Source organism: Oryzias melastigma, linkage group LG1, assembly GCF_002922805.2.
Source record: "Oryzias melastigma strain HK-1 linkage group LG1, ASM292280v2, whole genome shotgun sequence".
Lineage (NCBI taxonomy): Eukaryota > Metazoa > Chordata > Actinopteri > Beloniformes > Adrianichthyidae > Oryzias > Oryzias melastigma.
In genome coordinates, this window is record NC_050512.1 from 4,704,061 (window position 1) to 4,717,873 (window position 13,813).

The 13,813-nt window shown below is 45.8% G+C and overlaps 1 protein-coding gene across 1 annotated transcript in view; it reads left to right on the forward strand.

The window, feature by feature from the left end:
* Window positions 1-13,554, forward strand: part of best2 (bestrophin 2) — a 17,280-nt gene extending 3,726 nt beyond the window's left edge. Inside the window, exons 4-10 of the mRNA XM_024262139.2 lie at window positions 2,263-2,496; window positions 2,648-2,802; window positions 5,521-5,598; window positions 8,049-8,201; window positions 8,286-8,366; window positions 11,256-11,410; window positions 11,654-13,554. Coding sequence (XP_024117907.1) covers window positions 2,263-2,496; window positions 2,648-2,802; window positions 5,521-5,598; window positions 8,049-8,201; window positions 8,286-8,366; window positions 11,256-11,410; window positions 11,654-12,359 — 1,562 coding nt within the window. The 3' untranslated portion in view covers window positions 12,360-13,554. The remainder of the gene's footprint in view (window positions 1-2,262; window positions 2,497-2,647; window positions 2,803-5,520; window positions 5,599-8,048; window positions 8,202-8,285; window positions 8,367-11,255; window positions 11,411-11,653) is intronic.
* The last annotated feature ends 259 nt before the right edge of the window (window positions 13,555-13,813 follow it).

The following is a 13,813-nucleotide window of genomic DNA, read 5'->3' on the forward strand; positions in this document are numbered from 1 at the left end:
GAGGATCAGCGCTGTTTAAAGAGCCAGGAGGAAAACTGAAGGATGGACCGTCCAGCGGTCGGATTCTGTTTGTGCAGCGACTACTTCAGATCACGTATGTTACCGTATACAAAGCTTACTTACTTTCATTATGCTACAATCGTGGTTTCAGATTTACGCTACTGTAAAACCAGAGTTCATTTCATGTGACTTGTGGAGATAACAGTGTCGTGTTTAAGTTAGCAAGTGCTAACGTAGCAATCAACATATAGATCCTGAAATGTTTACTTATTTTCTAGGAAGACAGAGGGATAATCCATAGAGTCCAGACTTTATTCCATCAACTACCTTCCATCTCCAGAAAGGAGAAAAATAAAAATGACAACCAGACGCGTTAGCCGAGGTAATGTCAACAAATCAATCCAACCGTGCTGCTCGCCATGCTAATGTTACGCTGCCTGGATATATAACACTTACCATTCCAGTGATGATACAGCAATTTTTTGGTTGAAGATTCCACAGATAAATGTTCATTACAAACACGGATTGAGATCTGTAACCCTCCAGGATATTGTAAACTTTAGAGTCCTCCATGTAGGATGATGGGAAGTTGATTAGGTAGTTAAATGTCTGGATAGCATAGATCTGGGAAGATTTCTTCAGCGGAGATACCTTTAAAATGCGCGCTGGGAACGTAATACAGATCGGCAATATTTGATAAAGCTCAATGTCATGTGAATTAAAGTGAGATGAAGGCTAAGGCTTGAAAGTTTCATCAGTGGCACTCATGGCAGTGCTGTTCATATTGCTGCCAAAATGGCCGACTGGCTATAGGGAGTCACGTGGGGTCCAGAGCTCTATTCACTGGTAAACAAACTAACAATGGCTTCTCCCTGAAACAGTTTAAAATCACATTTAAAGCAATTATTTAAAGCGTAACCAAACCCTAAATCAACTTTTTGTGTCTGTTGACTCTATAAATGATTCTTTTAAAGTGCTGTCTGTGGGTCATCGCCAAATTTTCGACAAATTAAAATAAACTTGCTTAATTAGTGAAAATACAGTCAAAAATCGTCTGTGTGCTGCCCCCTACAGGTTGAATCCAGGTATTACAGTTGCATTTTGTGATTGGTCAAACTTAAGTTTCAGACGTCTGACGTCATGATCTGCTGCTCCTGTAATGATAACAGTCCTGTTCTACAGCCCCGCCCCTCTGACTGCATTTTTACAGGGGCTTGACTTGGGCTGCACGGCTGTGTAGTGGTTAGCACTCACAGTGAGAAGATCCTGGTTTGAATCCTGACTGGGTTGTTTCTATCTGGTGTGCATGTTCTCCTTGTTCATGTTTGGGTTTTTTCTAATGTTACGTCCCCAATAGAAAATTGGCCCGGTGTCTAGGGGATATCTATCAGAGGGGACAATAACATTAAAGAGTGGACACCAACATAAAAGGAACACAGTTTATTAAAATAAACGGAAACCTGTGTCCTGAAATAAAGCAGAGAAATTTGGTGGTTAAGGTTAAAAGAACAAACCAAAATGGAGTTGGAACCTTGGCCAAAAGAAAAAGAAGTCAGGGAGACTGCTGACCCAGTCATGACAACCGTCGGAGTCAGCAGCTCCCTGCTAAGGGCTGCCTAACAAAACTACCTAATGAACACAAATTAAACAAAGCCCGCAAATCAGAACTACCAAGGTCCAACCCCAAACTAACATAACAAAACCCAGCAATCTAAGATTGCTGAGGACAAAACAAATGTCAAAAACCAATCACCAAACCAACACCACACAAACCACCACCCAGCCTGCTGCTCTGCTCCCTGCCTGGCTTGGTGTGGCCGCCTCTGGCTTAAATGGACACCACCTGCCAATCAAGGCACATTGGCCACACCTGCCAGGTGAGCTGAAGGGAACTGGATGGGAAAGCCAGGCTGCAGCAGCAGGATGTAACACTAGGCATTCCGGTTTCCTCCTACAGTCCAAACACATGCTTCATCGGTTGATTGATGACTCTAAATTGCATCTGTGTGTGAATGTGTGGCCCTGTAGAAGTGACTTGTTTAGGGCGTACCTCACCTACACCCAAACAGTAGCTAGGATAGGTTCCAGCAACCCCATGACCCAGAAATAGACTGAACGGGTCAGATGGATGGCTGTTTCTGCATCATTGTCATCATTGTTAGGATACTTCTCAGTTTAATGTTTTCTCAACCGTGGAGCTTAAAACATCTGCTGTGTGTCTGCAGGCATGAGGAGCTGAAGCTCTGCTGCTGCTGTGTGCAGGTTTCTACGTCACCCTGATTGTGAACCGGTGGTGGAACCAGTACACCAGCATCCCGCTCCCGGACAGGATCATGTGCGTCTTGTCAGGAGGCCTGCAGGGGAACGACGAGCGAGGGCGCCTGCTCAGACGCACCCTGATGCGCTACGCCAGCCTGTCCTCTCTGCTCATCCTCCGCTCTGTCAGCACCGCCGTTTTCAAGCGCTTCCCCACCATGGACCACGTGGTGGAGGCCGGTGAGGGCTCCCAATCTGATCAGCGCCACCTAGTGTTTAAAGCTGAGAAGTAGATTGAGATGCTGACATTGTAAGAGTGTTTGAGTACACTCTCTCTGAGGCTCATGTTCCTAACAATGAAGCTGGAGCAGTGCTTCTGCCATCTGTGCAGGATTCATGACCAGAGAGGAGCGGAAGAAGTTTGAGGGCCTTCATTCTCCTTACAACAAGTTCTGGATTCCCTGTGTTTGGTTCACCAACCTGGCTGCAGTGGCTCGCTGCGAGGGCAGAATCAGAGACGACCACACGCTCAAGCTCCTGCTGGAGGTGCAGCTCCTCACCCACAGACATCTTTGAGCATCCAGGACAAACCAGCTTTAAGTTCAAAAGTCACCTTTCTGTAGTGACGTCTTTACAAGTTCAGATGAGCCTCAGCTGAGAGAGCAAAACAAAACCTCCACGTTCTGTTTCTATGAAGCCAGCTGCACTGCAAATGTTGCTCAGATGACCACTGGGGCTCCCACTGCTTTGGATAAACCATTTTAGCAGGACGGAAATGGACTGGGGATCAGTTCTGGTTTAAAAAAACCTGGAAACTCAGCACAGGAGAAACCCAGAGTATGAAAAAGACTAAATCATTGCAGTTCACTAAAAAATCTTTGGAGTTTTACTTTTAATTCAATTGAATTCAATTCAACTTTATTTATGTAGCCCAATATCGCAGAACAGTGGCCTCATTGGGCTTCATGCTTGTTATTGTACAGAAGCCAAAATTCAGTCATAAAATATAAACAATATGTACTTGCTAAAAAACAGACTAAATAAAACTGGTTATCCCTGTCCTTAGACCCTCAGTCCTGGTAAGGAAAAACTCATAAAAAAAAACCTGAGTCAGGAAAAAAAAAAGAAAATTTAGGGATGTCCACATGAAGGAGAGATCTTCTCCCAGGAAAGACAGGAGATTTACCAGGACTATTAAAGAAGAATTAGCTTATCTAACTCTACAACTACGGATTTGAATAGAGTTCAGTCAATTCGAGCCAAAAAAAGCCAAAAAAAGGCAGCCCAGATGATCCACCTGGAATCTGAAATCTCTCCCGCTCCCTCGGAGGGAAGTGGGAAAAAGGAACAACACATGGATCACACTGCACCAAACAGAAGCACAGAGAGCTAAATATCCTCATACAAACATGCAATAGGGTGAAGTGGAGGGTGACTGTATTGCAGTGCGCTGCGGGGGGTGGACTACCTGCCAGTGGCCCCCTCCTGTGGCCGCTGCATGGATTTGCCCCTCCCCTTGATTTTATTTGCACCTTAGACATTTAGGACCCTTGGTGGGGGGGTGCTTGGACATCACTGCCAGCAAACAGTCGATGTCCTTTCAGTGCCCCTCCCGCCAATTTTAACCGCACCATAGACATGTAGGGCCGCTGGTGGGAGGGTGACGGGGCATCTCTGCGAGAAATCAGGAGATGCCCTGTTAAGGCCTTCTCACCAATTTTAACCGCACCCCTTTAGTACACACACCTCTAACACCACAAACATACACTCTAACAAGCAAACACGCAAGCATCACACAAGGAAGGTGGGACCTTCGACCTTCTGTCCCCTACCCCATCCCTGGCGGGGGTGCGGGGAACCTCGGCCTGGTGGTCTGGTCTCTTGGGTGCCGGTCTCCTGGGCCTGGCGGTCTCCTCCCCACGCCGGGAGTGGGATCCCCGAGATTTAGCAGGGGATCAATCTACATCGGAGCCGGGGGGTGTCCAGGTCTCGGTGGTGCGGAGTCCGGTCCCTGCTTTCGAGAACTAGTCCTCTCCTAAACTCCATCAGTGGGTGTGCCTGGTCGGGTCTTGTTTACATCACTCCTTGGGGCCTCTGTTTCTTTTGGGTTCCCCTCTGCTCGGCGGGGGTGGGCGGCCCCTGCCCTGCTTCTCCACTGGACCTTCGCGGTGGGGGCAGGCGGTTGTCTGGAGTATGGGGTGGGTTGCCCTTGGGGGGCCCTGGCTCGTACCTGGGGTGGGGCGGGGGGGTCCTCTGCGCCGCTGGGTGGTGATGGGCTGCTCCTCGGGGGTTGGGGGGCTCTCCGGGGGTGGGGTCCCGCGTTGGCCCTCCTGGCGGGGTGGGGGGGCTGCTCCTCTGGCTGGGCTGGGGCCTGCACTCTCCGTGTTCCTGTGCCTTCCTGCTCTTGGGTGTGGGGGGCCTCTGCGGCGGTCCCGCGTGCCCCGGTCTGGGTGCTCGGCGGGATTGCCCGGCGGGCGGTTTCTCTCCGTGGCTCCATGGCGGTTTTGGGGATCTTGGCTGCAGCTGCTGCCCCGGCGGGGGGTCTTGGCGTGGGGATGGCCGGGCGCTCTCCCCCTGAGTACATTCCATCACCATCCACCTCAGTGAAACATAAACACTCACCTGAGCACAGGTGTCAGCTCACCTTAGCACTAACCGTTTGTGTGACAGAATGAAAGTCTTTATCTGAATGGGCTTGTATGATGGAGTGTGTGAGCTGGAGTTATATTGTGTACATTTTAACTAGTTTAAATGTGGAGACTATCTCAACCAACAGGTGTGTTTGTAACTACAGTGTGTGTGTAGACAGGCCCCGCCCATTCTAGTTTACTATTTAGACGTGGATGTTTTATGACGTTGTTTCCCTCTGTTGCCATCTTCTTCTTTCTCTTTTTGTCTAACCCCACCTCCCCCCACCCCCCCCTTTCCGTCCGGTCCAACAAAAAAAAATAAATAAAAATGAATAACCAATATAAATAAAGCTTAGCATGAAATACAACAGGGCTTTATACTTAATAAACTCCTTTTGTGACAGTAAAATCTGTCCAACAGCCCGTATCTGTTTGCTCAGCTGTTGGACAGGACAAGTTAAAAAAACAAAACAAAGAAATAATAAAAAATAGGATGTGCAAGTTTAGTTGTTGAGGAAAGTTGGAGCTGTTATTGGTGATGTCTAATGATTGCTCAAAAGGCCCCCAGCCTGTGCTGTGAGTGTCAGCGCAGGCTGGGGGCCTGGGGTCTCATGTCTCTGGTTGTGCCGGACAGGAGCTGAACGCCTTCAGAGGGAAGTGCAGCTTGCTGTTTCATTACGACATGGTGAGCGTGCCCCTGGTCTACACTCAGGTCAGTGCTGGTCAGAACTCACTGCTGTGTTGAATAGCAGTCTTACTTTTAAAAAGGAGTCTGTTATAATCACTAGTTACATTACCCTAAAGTAATTGAGTTAGTAGCTCATTACTGCATCTTAAAAGGGATAACAAAGTAGCTACTCCGGTTACTTTGTCAATTAAAATACTGCAGTAAATGTTATGTTTTTGCCCAACAAAGCATTTTCATTAAATGCAATCATTTAATGAAAATAACACTTTCAGTTTGCTGGTTTAGTTCTACCAATGAAATGATGCAGTTAACTTACAACATGCAGAGGGAGAATTGAAGTGTATTCATTCATTTCATCCATCTTCTTGTCCGCTTCTTCCCTTTCGGGGTCGCGGGGGTGCTGGAGCCTATCCCGGCTACTGAAGGGCGAAGGCGGGGTTCACCCTGGACAGGTCGCCAGTCTGTCTCAGGGCCTCAATCACACACATTCACTCTCACATTCACACCTAGGGGCAATTTAGAGTCACCAATTAACCTATGAAGCATGTTTTTGGACGGTGGGAGGAAGCCGGAGTCCCCGGTGAAAACCCACGCATGCACAGGGAGAACATGCAAACTCCACACAGAAAGGTCCCAGTTGGTGTTTTTATCAAATCCCCCAGCAGGGATCTGAGCCGGGGCCTTCTCACTGTGAGGCAAGAGCGCTTGAAGTGTAGAAATTTAAATTTTTATTAATCAGAATTTTCACAAACAAACAAACAAAAAAAACACTCTAACAAGTTTCACTTAAACTGGATACAAAGGTTTTAAATATCAACTTCAAGTTTTCCTAAATGTTGTTTAAACAAACAAAATCATTTCAATCACAGTAATAGAGGGGGCATTAAAATGCTAAATATTAACAAGAATAATTACCAATAATGAAGTAACAATATCTCTCCTGCAATAAATTTGTATTATATTTCATCTTAACCTGCAATAAGAAAAATATACATAATATTAACTTTACATGCAGAGAAAAACAACATCTGCTGAAAAATACTAGCCATCAGCAGAATGATTTCTACCACGTCCCTCACAGTATTTGTGTTCAGTTGTGTGGGAGTTACTGGGTCATAAAGTGCAGTTTGTCTGGTTTTAATGGTCCTGTTTTGTCACCTGATCACACACACACAGGCTTGGCAGCTTGTGAGAAAAAAAGATGGAAGTGAACAGCCTGAGACGGACGTCGGCAACGGTCTTTCTACCAGGACACAACGTGTATTACTCGCAACAGCGGAGCTCGCTAGGATGCTACGCTGTCCACCAGATGGCTGGCTAGGATATATAAGCTCAAGATAACATCGGGCTATTAATAACAAAAAAAATAAAGTGATCTGGAGGGCCGGATCCGGCCCCCGGGCCTTGACTTTGACACGAGCTGTACAGTGTTGGCCTTTATGTTCTACTTTTTCATACATAGTGGCTGCTGCACACAAACAAATTCATAATTAAAACATTGTTTCAAAATTTCGCTTTTTCTGTGGCTTTCTTCTCAATAACAACCTCTTGTTTTGTTTTAGTGCCTGCGGGTGACGAACAGGTAATTTTTAGAAGAATTGGTAACATGAAACTTCATTTTTTTTAACAGACGTTTTTAGTTATCCATGCCTACATACTTAATACAATGATATTTTATTAAGCTTGTGCCAACTAATCATGTACTAAACGTTCACAGTACAAATTCACAAATGTTCCCAAATAGCTTCACAACAATGTCAGGAGGAGATAGACTGGAATCCCTAGGAAGAGTTTCAATTTGTGGCTGGTATCAAAGTTTTTTTGTTTTGTTTTTAATCAAGATGGCATCCGAGCCAGCACGGCCACGTGAGCCCATCTGGTTTAAAAGTGGCAGAAAATATGAGCCCCAAATGAGTTAATCCACAGTGGTTTGAGTGAGCACTCATGGTTAGCTCACTTTGGGAGCCAGTCTCCCAGCCTTCCTGTCTGTTTTTATTCATTGTAATGTTAAAAAATTAGGTTTTTAAAGTTTTAAAAATGTATTTTTAGTGTTAAATAAATGTTTCTCCTGTTCGGGCCGCGACCTAAGGAGTGTGTGGGATTTTTGGGTCTCTATGCACCTTCAGGATGGACACCAGCAGGCTGGATGTCTTTGGTCCTGTCCTCCTTGAGTTTGTATTTTCTGTATTTTTACGTTTTTTGAGTAAATGTCCTGTTTTCTTTGTATTTGTTTTTTTTAAACTTTGTGTTTTAACGTGTATTTTCTTTGCTTTTATGTTAGCTGCTTTGTTTCAGATGACTAAAAGGTGCTATACAAATAAAGTTTGAAGTCTGCTGCTGTAGAAGCCAAATGGCCTAACAGCCAGCAGGAGGTCCACTAACGTCCATCCATCCTGTGGGATGTTTGACAAAAGCAAACGTCAGAAAATTCTTAATTGCACACAGCAGCATTTGACCTGTGTCCCCCTCTTCAGGTGGTGACTCTAGCGGTGTACAGTTTTTTCCTGGTGTGTCTGATTGGTCGTCAGTTTCTGGACCCCGGTCAGGGTTACCAGGGCCATGATCTGGACCTGTACGTGCCGATCTTCACTCTGCTACAGTTCTTCTTTTATGCAGGCTGGCTGAAGGTCAGAACAAGGAAAATGAAACGTTTCTTCAATGTGAGGCGTGATCAGTGACGTCATTTTCTTTTCTTGCTGTTGGCTTTGAAGGTTGCTGAGCAGCTGATCAACCCCTTTGGAGAAGATGATGATGACTTTGAGACCAACTGGCTCATCGACAGAAACTTTCAGGTTCAAAATAAACTTTTATGGTTTATTAGTTCATATTTCTTCTGTTTTCTAAGGGAAGATTAAAGCATAATAATGATGGGGAAATTCTCTTTTTGATTTGAGTTGGCCTTTCAGAGACATTCATTTGGCTTGTTTTCACATTTGGGACCTCCATAGAGGGGGATGTGGGTAAGCGTTGAGGATCCTGCAGTAAAACTTGTCTGGCTGCAAAGTCCTCAATTCTTCCTTAAATATGAGGTTAAATTCAATGCATGTCTGAAGCTACGTGTACACTGGGGATGTGATGTGCTTTTAGTATACAGTGTTCACACTGGACTGTCACCACTTGATACCAGTGATGTACTCACAATCGAAAGAGGCTCGGTGTGAAATGTCGAAGTGAGACAAATCTGATAAATCTGATGCACCAGGCTTTTTCTTTCTCACATGTATTCCGATACATTAAAGATTTGCTGTAATAGAATTCAATTAGCTAACTAATGTTTTAGCATTATGCTAACTGTTTTTCTTTAGAAAATTTGATATTTTGGGGGTTTTTCAGGCTAATTTGGCGTTTAGCTAGTCTTTTATCATTATGCTAGCTGTTTTTTTTTTCAAAATTAGATATTTTTCTATTTTTTTAGGCTAAAGAAGGTTTTCAGGCCCACAGCATTATACTCCTACCACCACCATGTTTCTCAAAAGAGTTTCTCTTCAAATGCTCTAAGAATTTGTTTTGGGCCAAATATGAATTCTTCCCCCACCTCCACAGCTTCTCCCTACCCCAACATTTATCCCTCCAAATGGAGAGTTATGGAAAAATAATGTGTTTAAATTTGAACGTGCTACCAGGGGAGAAAAAACACTTGACAAGGTGTACACTAACATCAAGAATGGCTATAGGGCTAGGCCTCTACCACATCTGGGCCAGTCTGATCACTTGTGCCTACTGCTAATTCCAGCATACACCCCTCTCATTAAAAAGGCACCCCCCACAACAAGGACTGTTAAGATATGGGCTGAGAACTCCACTCAGCAGCTCCAGGATTGCTTTGAGAGAACACAGTGGGACATTTTTGAAAATGCAGACCTGGAAGATCACTCCTCAGCTGTGCTGAGCTATATTAAGTTCTGCATGGACACTGTTACCACTGAGAAGTGTATTCAGATCTACCCAAACCAAAAGCCCTCGATGACAGGAAAGGTCAGAGCCTTGCTGAAAGAGAGGAACAGGGCCTTCAGAAGTGGGGATGGAGCTCAGTACAGTGCTGCCAGAGGTAACCTGAGAAAAGGCATCAGAGAGGCAAAAGCTGCACACCAGAGGAAGATTGAGGACCATCTCAGCAGTAACAACTTAAGGCAGGTGTGGCGGGGGGTGGAGCAGATCACCAGCTATAAGTCCAATAGCCTGGTGGTCGATGGTGATGCCCTATTGGCAAAGGAACTCAACATTTTCTTCGCTCGCTTTGAGGTGCAGCAACCACCTGTAGCCACATCACCCCCCCCTGTCTGCGAGGAGCCATTTTTGATGCTGAAGGAGCACGAGGTGAAATGAACACTGAGTAGGGTGAACCCGAGAAAAGCTGCGGGACCAGACGGTGTACCGGGGTGTGTCTTAAAGACCTGTGCTGACCAGCTGGCTGAAGTTTTAACCAGAATTTTTAACCAATCCCTGTCTCAACACACTGTTCCACCCTGTTTGAAGTCTTCTATTATTGTTCCTGTGCCCAAAAAGACCATCAGCATCCTGAATGACTACCGTCCAGTGGCAATAACACCAATTGTCATGAAGTGTTTTGTTATTTTATTGTTTTATTTATCTATTTGTCTTGTCTTAGTGTGACTGTCTTTTATGTTTTTAGTGTTTTTAGTGTTCAGCACTTTGTTTTAGCTATCTGCTATGTGAAAGTGCTATATAAATAAAGCTGAGTTGAGTTGAGTTTGAAACACTGGTTCGGAGTCACATCATCTCAAAGCTGCCAGCTGCATTGGATGCCCACCATGCAGTTTGCCTACAGAGCCAATAGATCGACTGAGGATGCTATGGCTATGACCCTCCATCCTGCTCTGAAACACCTTGAGCAGCAGGGGAATTATGCATTTGCTGTTCGTCGATTTCAGCTCTGCATTTAATACAATTCTTCCCCACAGACTGGTGGCCAAGTTATCAGAACTGGGTTTTTCTTCTTCTGTCTGCTGCTGGATCCTTGATTTTTTAACAAATCGCCCTCAGAGGGTGCGAGTTGGCTCCCACATCTCTGGAAACATCAGCCTTAGCACTGGCTCCCCGCAGGGCTGCGTTCTGAGCCCTCTTTTATACACCCTTTACACACACGACTGCACCCCGTCCCACCCCACCAACACCCTAATCACATTTGCAGATGACACCACAGTGGTGGGAGTCTGCATATAGGGCGGAGGTGGAGCAGCTGACCAGGTGGTGTAAAGACGACAACCTGATCCTCAACGCTGCAAAGACAAAGGAGCTGATTGTGGATTTCAGAAGACAGAGGGCTGAAAGCATTCAACCGCTGTACATCGGTGGGGACTGTGTGGAGAGGGTGGCTGATTTTTGCTTTCTGGGCACACAGATCAAAGACGACTTGTCACGGAGCGCCAACACCTCAGTGATTTTTAAAAAAGCACAGCAGAGACTTTACTTTTTGAGGCTTCTCAAGAAGAACCACCTGCCACAGAAACTGCTCGTGTCATCTTACCACTGTTCAGTAGAGCGTGTGCTGACCTACTGTCTGTGCGTGTGGTATGCCAGCTCCACTGCCACAGAGAAAAAAACACTCCAGATGATCGTCTCTAGCGCCCAGAAAACTATTTGATGCCCTCTCCCCTTTAAAGATGTTTGAGTCTTTGATTTGACATTTGGCTCTATTCTGTTGGTTTGACGTCTTTCAGGTGTCAATGATGGCGGTTGATGAGATGTATGGAGATCTGCCGGTGATGGAGCGAGACAGATACTGGAACGACTCCAACCCTCGGCCTCCGTACACGGCCGCTACGCTCTTTGTCCTCCGCAAACCCTCCTTCCAGGGCTCCACCTTCGACATGGCGTGAGTGTCCTCTGAGTCCACTGTATGTATGACTGAAAAGTCACTGAGTTGGTAAATAAATGATTTATTATTAGTAAAATCAAAGGGAACTTTTCTGTATTTCATTCAAATTCAGACCAAAGCACTCGTGTAAACAACAATATCCCCAACTTATTGGAAGTAATGCAAATAATAAAAAGAGAAGTGTATGTTTTTATGAGCATTAAATGTTTTCAGTAAAAGCTGTGTTACCCCCCCCCCCAGGATCCCTAAAGAGGAGATGCACTTCCAGCCCCTGGAGAACATTGCAGAGAATATGGAGGAGTCCGGCACGCGCCACCCCAACATTGCCCTGTTCAACCGCCTCCTCACTGCTGCTCACTCGCCATCCAGCTTTATGGGCGTGGCTTTCCGACGAACGTCTGCACAGCTTCAGAGGCTCCAGCACTCCCCCAGCACTGACCGCTGCCTCAGCGATGACGAGGAGGAGGAGGAGGACAGCTGTAAAATGGGGAAGGCGGGCTCTCTGCCGTCCGGCCTGGGGCAGGACACCCAGAGCACGGTGTGCAGCTTCAGGGACGACAGGGGCGGCAGGACACCTCTGCTGGACCTTCGGTTTGGGGAAGAGCAGGATCAGGGGGCGGAGCCAGAAGAGAAGAGTAGCAGAAGGATGAAGGAAGGACGGAATAAAGATAAGGGACAGACGTGCAGAGCTCCAGCATCGCTGCTGCCCCCCCCGCCACAGACAGGTCAGCCTGCCGCCGCCATCCCTGCTCCCTCCCATCCCACCCTCCTACTCCACCCCGGCCTGGAGCACTGCCGGTCCCAGCCGTCCATCAGCAACCACTGGGCTGCACCTGCAAGCCTTAACTCCCCCTCAGCTGGAATGTCCTTCCTCGCCGTGCCCCCCGACGGTGAGCCGCAGCGCGTTCGCAGCGTGAGCATGGGGTCAGAGTTCACAGCGTCTTAGGTGGCCGCTGCCGATGTCCTCTGGGGGGAGCAGACGCAGCGTTCACCCGGAAACCAAGTCAAGAAAACTTTCCTTCAGTCCCAAAAACTGCAGCTGGAGGCGGAGCAATTCAACAAAGGTGAAGAGGATCCGCATGGAAAACCGGGACACAAACTTTCAGTTTTCCTTAGCAGGAAATAGTCTGTACCACAAGTAGAGTCTATATAAATAAGGCAGTTTACTACTGTCTATATATTGTAAATGTAAAATGTTCTAATTTAGTCTGAAGAAGTCTATTGTATGTTTGCTATATTATACTTAAGTATGTTTAGTAAAAGTAACTCCAAAAGGTTCACTTGTTCTTAGTGGAAGAGAAGGGGGCGGGTCCAGCATGGTTTTAAATCTCTATCCCTTACTTTCTCTCTGGACTTTACATGTTATGGTTCATTAGAGTGACTGTGAGACGGTTTAATCTCTACAGCTCATCCTATTTATCCTGACTATGGATGAAATGTTGTGATTTTGTTAAAAAAGTTTTAAACAAAATCATTAAAAACTGACATCTCACTTAGTTTGATGTTATTTTACAGTTTTTCCCTGTTGCTTTGGCTCATTTCTTGAAACAGAAATGACATTTATTAAAATAAAAGCTCATTTGGCTAAACACACTTATACTTTTCCAAAACAGTTCAGATCTCTAGAAAAAACAGTTTTTTTTACCAAAACTCTTCAGCAGCTCATTCTTTTCCCCAGTAAAGAGTCAGAGCCCTCGTAACAACATGGATCCTTCTCAGTTGATTTTGCTCATTCATTTAGTTCTCTTGTCAAACAACCTGGATTTTCCAGCAAAACGCCATGGATCGGATATCTCCTCCAAAACTCTTTACTCTTGGGTCAAAATGAAGTTTTTTACTCACATGGATGGTCAGAGAACTCAAAAAGAATTGTCTCTTTGTCATTGTGTGAGCGCTGCAGGTCAAACCGCTTAGACGTTTTGTGACAATAGAAGTCGAAGTAACGACACGTAGCAAGCATAAAAGATTTCAAAGTATGTAATGTAAAAATTAACCCCTCCCAAAAAAAAAATCAAAGCAGCCTACAGTACTGCAAATGGCATTCTAGTGTAAGGTTCACTGGTCACCGTTGGTCTCCTCCCTCTCAGGATGATCATCTTGATGCCTCTGGCCATCCAGACGCTCTTCTCTGTTTGGCCAAAGATTTTCATCCACAGCGAATGTTTTCCCTTGCAATGTAGTGAGGGAAGAAACGACGACAATGTCTCATCCATCCCCTACACTGGTCTCCAGTAATGTCCTCACATGCAGCATCCATTGCATGGAGCAGGGATCTCTGATCTTGAGCCTGATGTTCATAGACTCGCCACCTCCAAGCTGAAAAAACTCCTCAATGGGATTCAGAAAAGGAGTATAAGGTGGGAGTAAGAGCATTAACATTCTGGGGTGTGTGGTAAACCA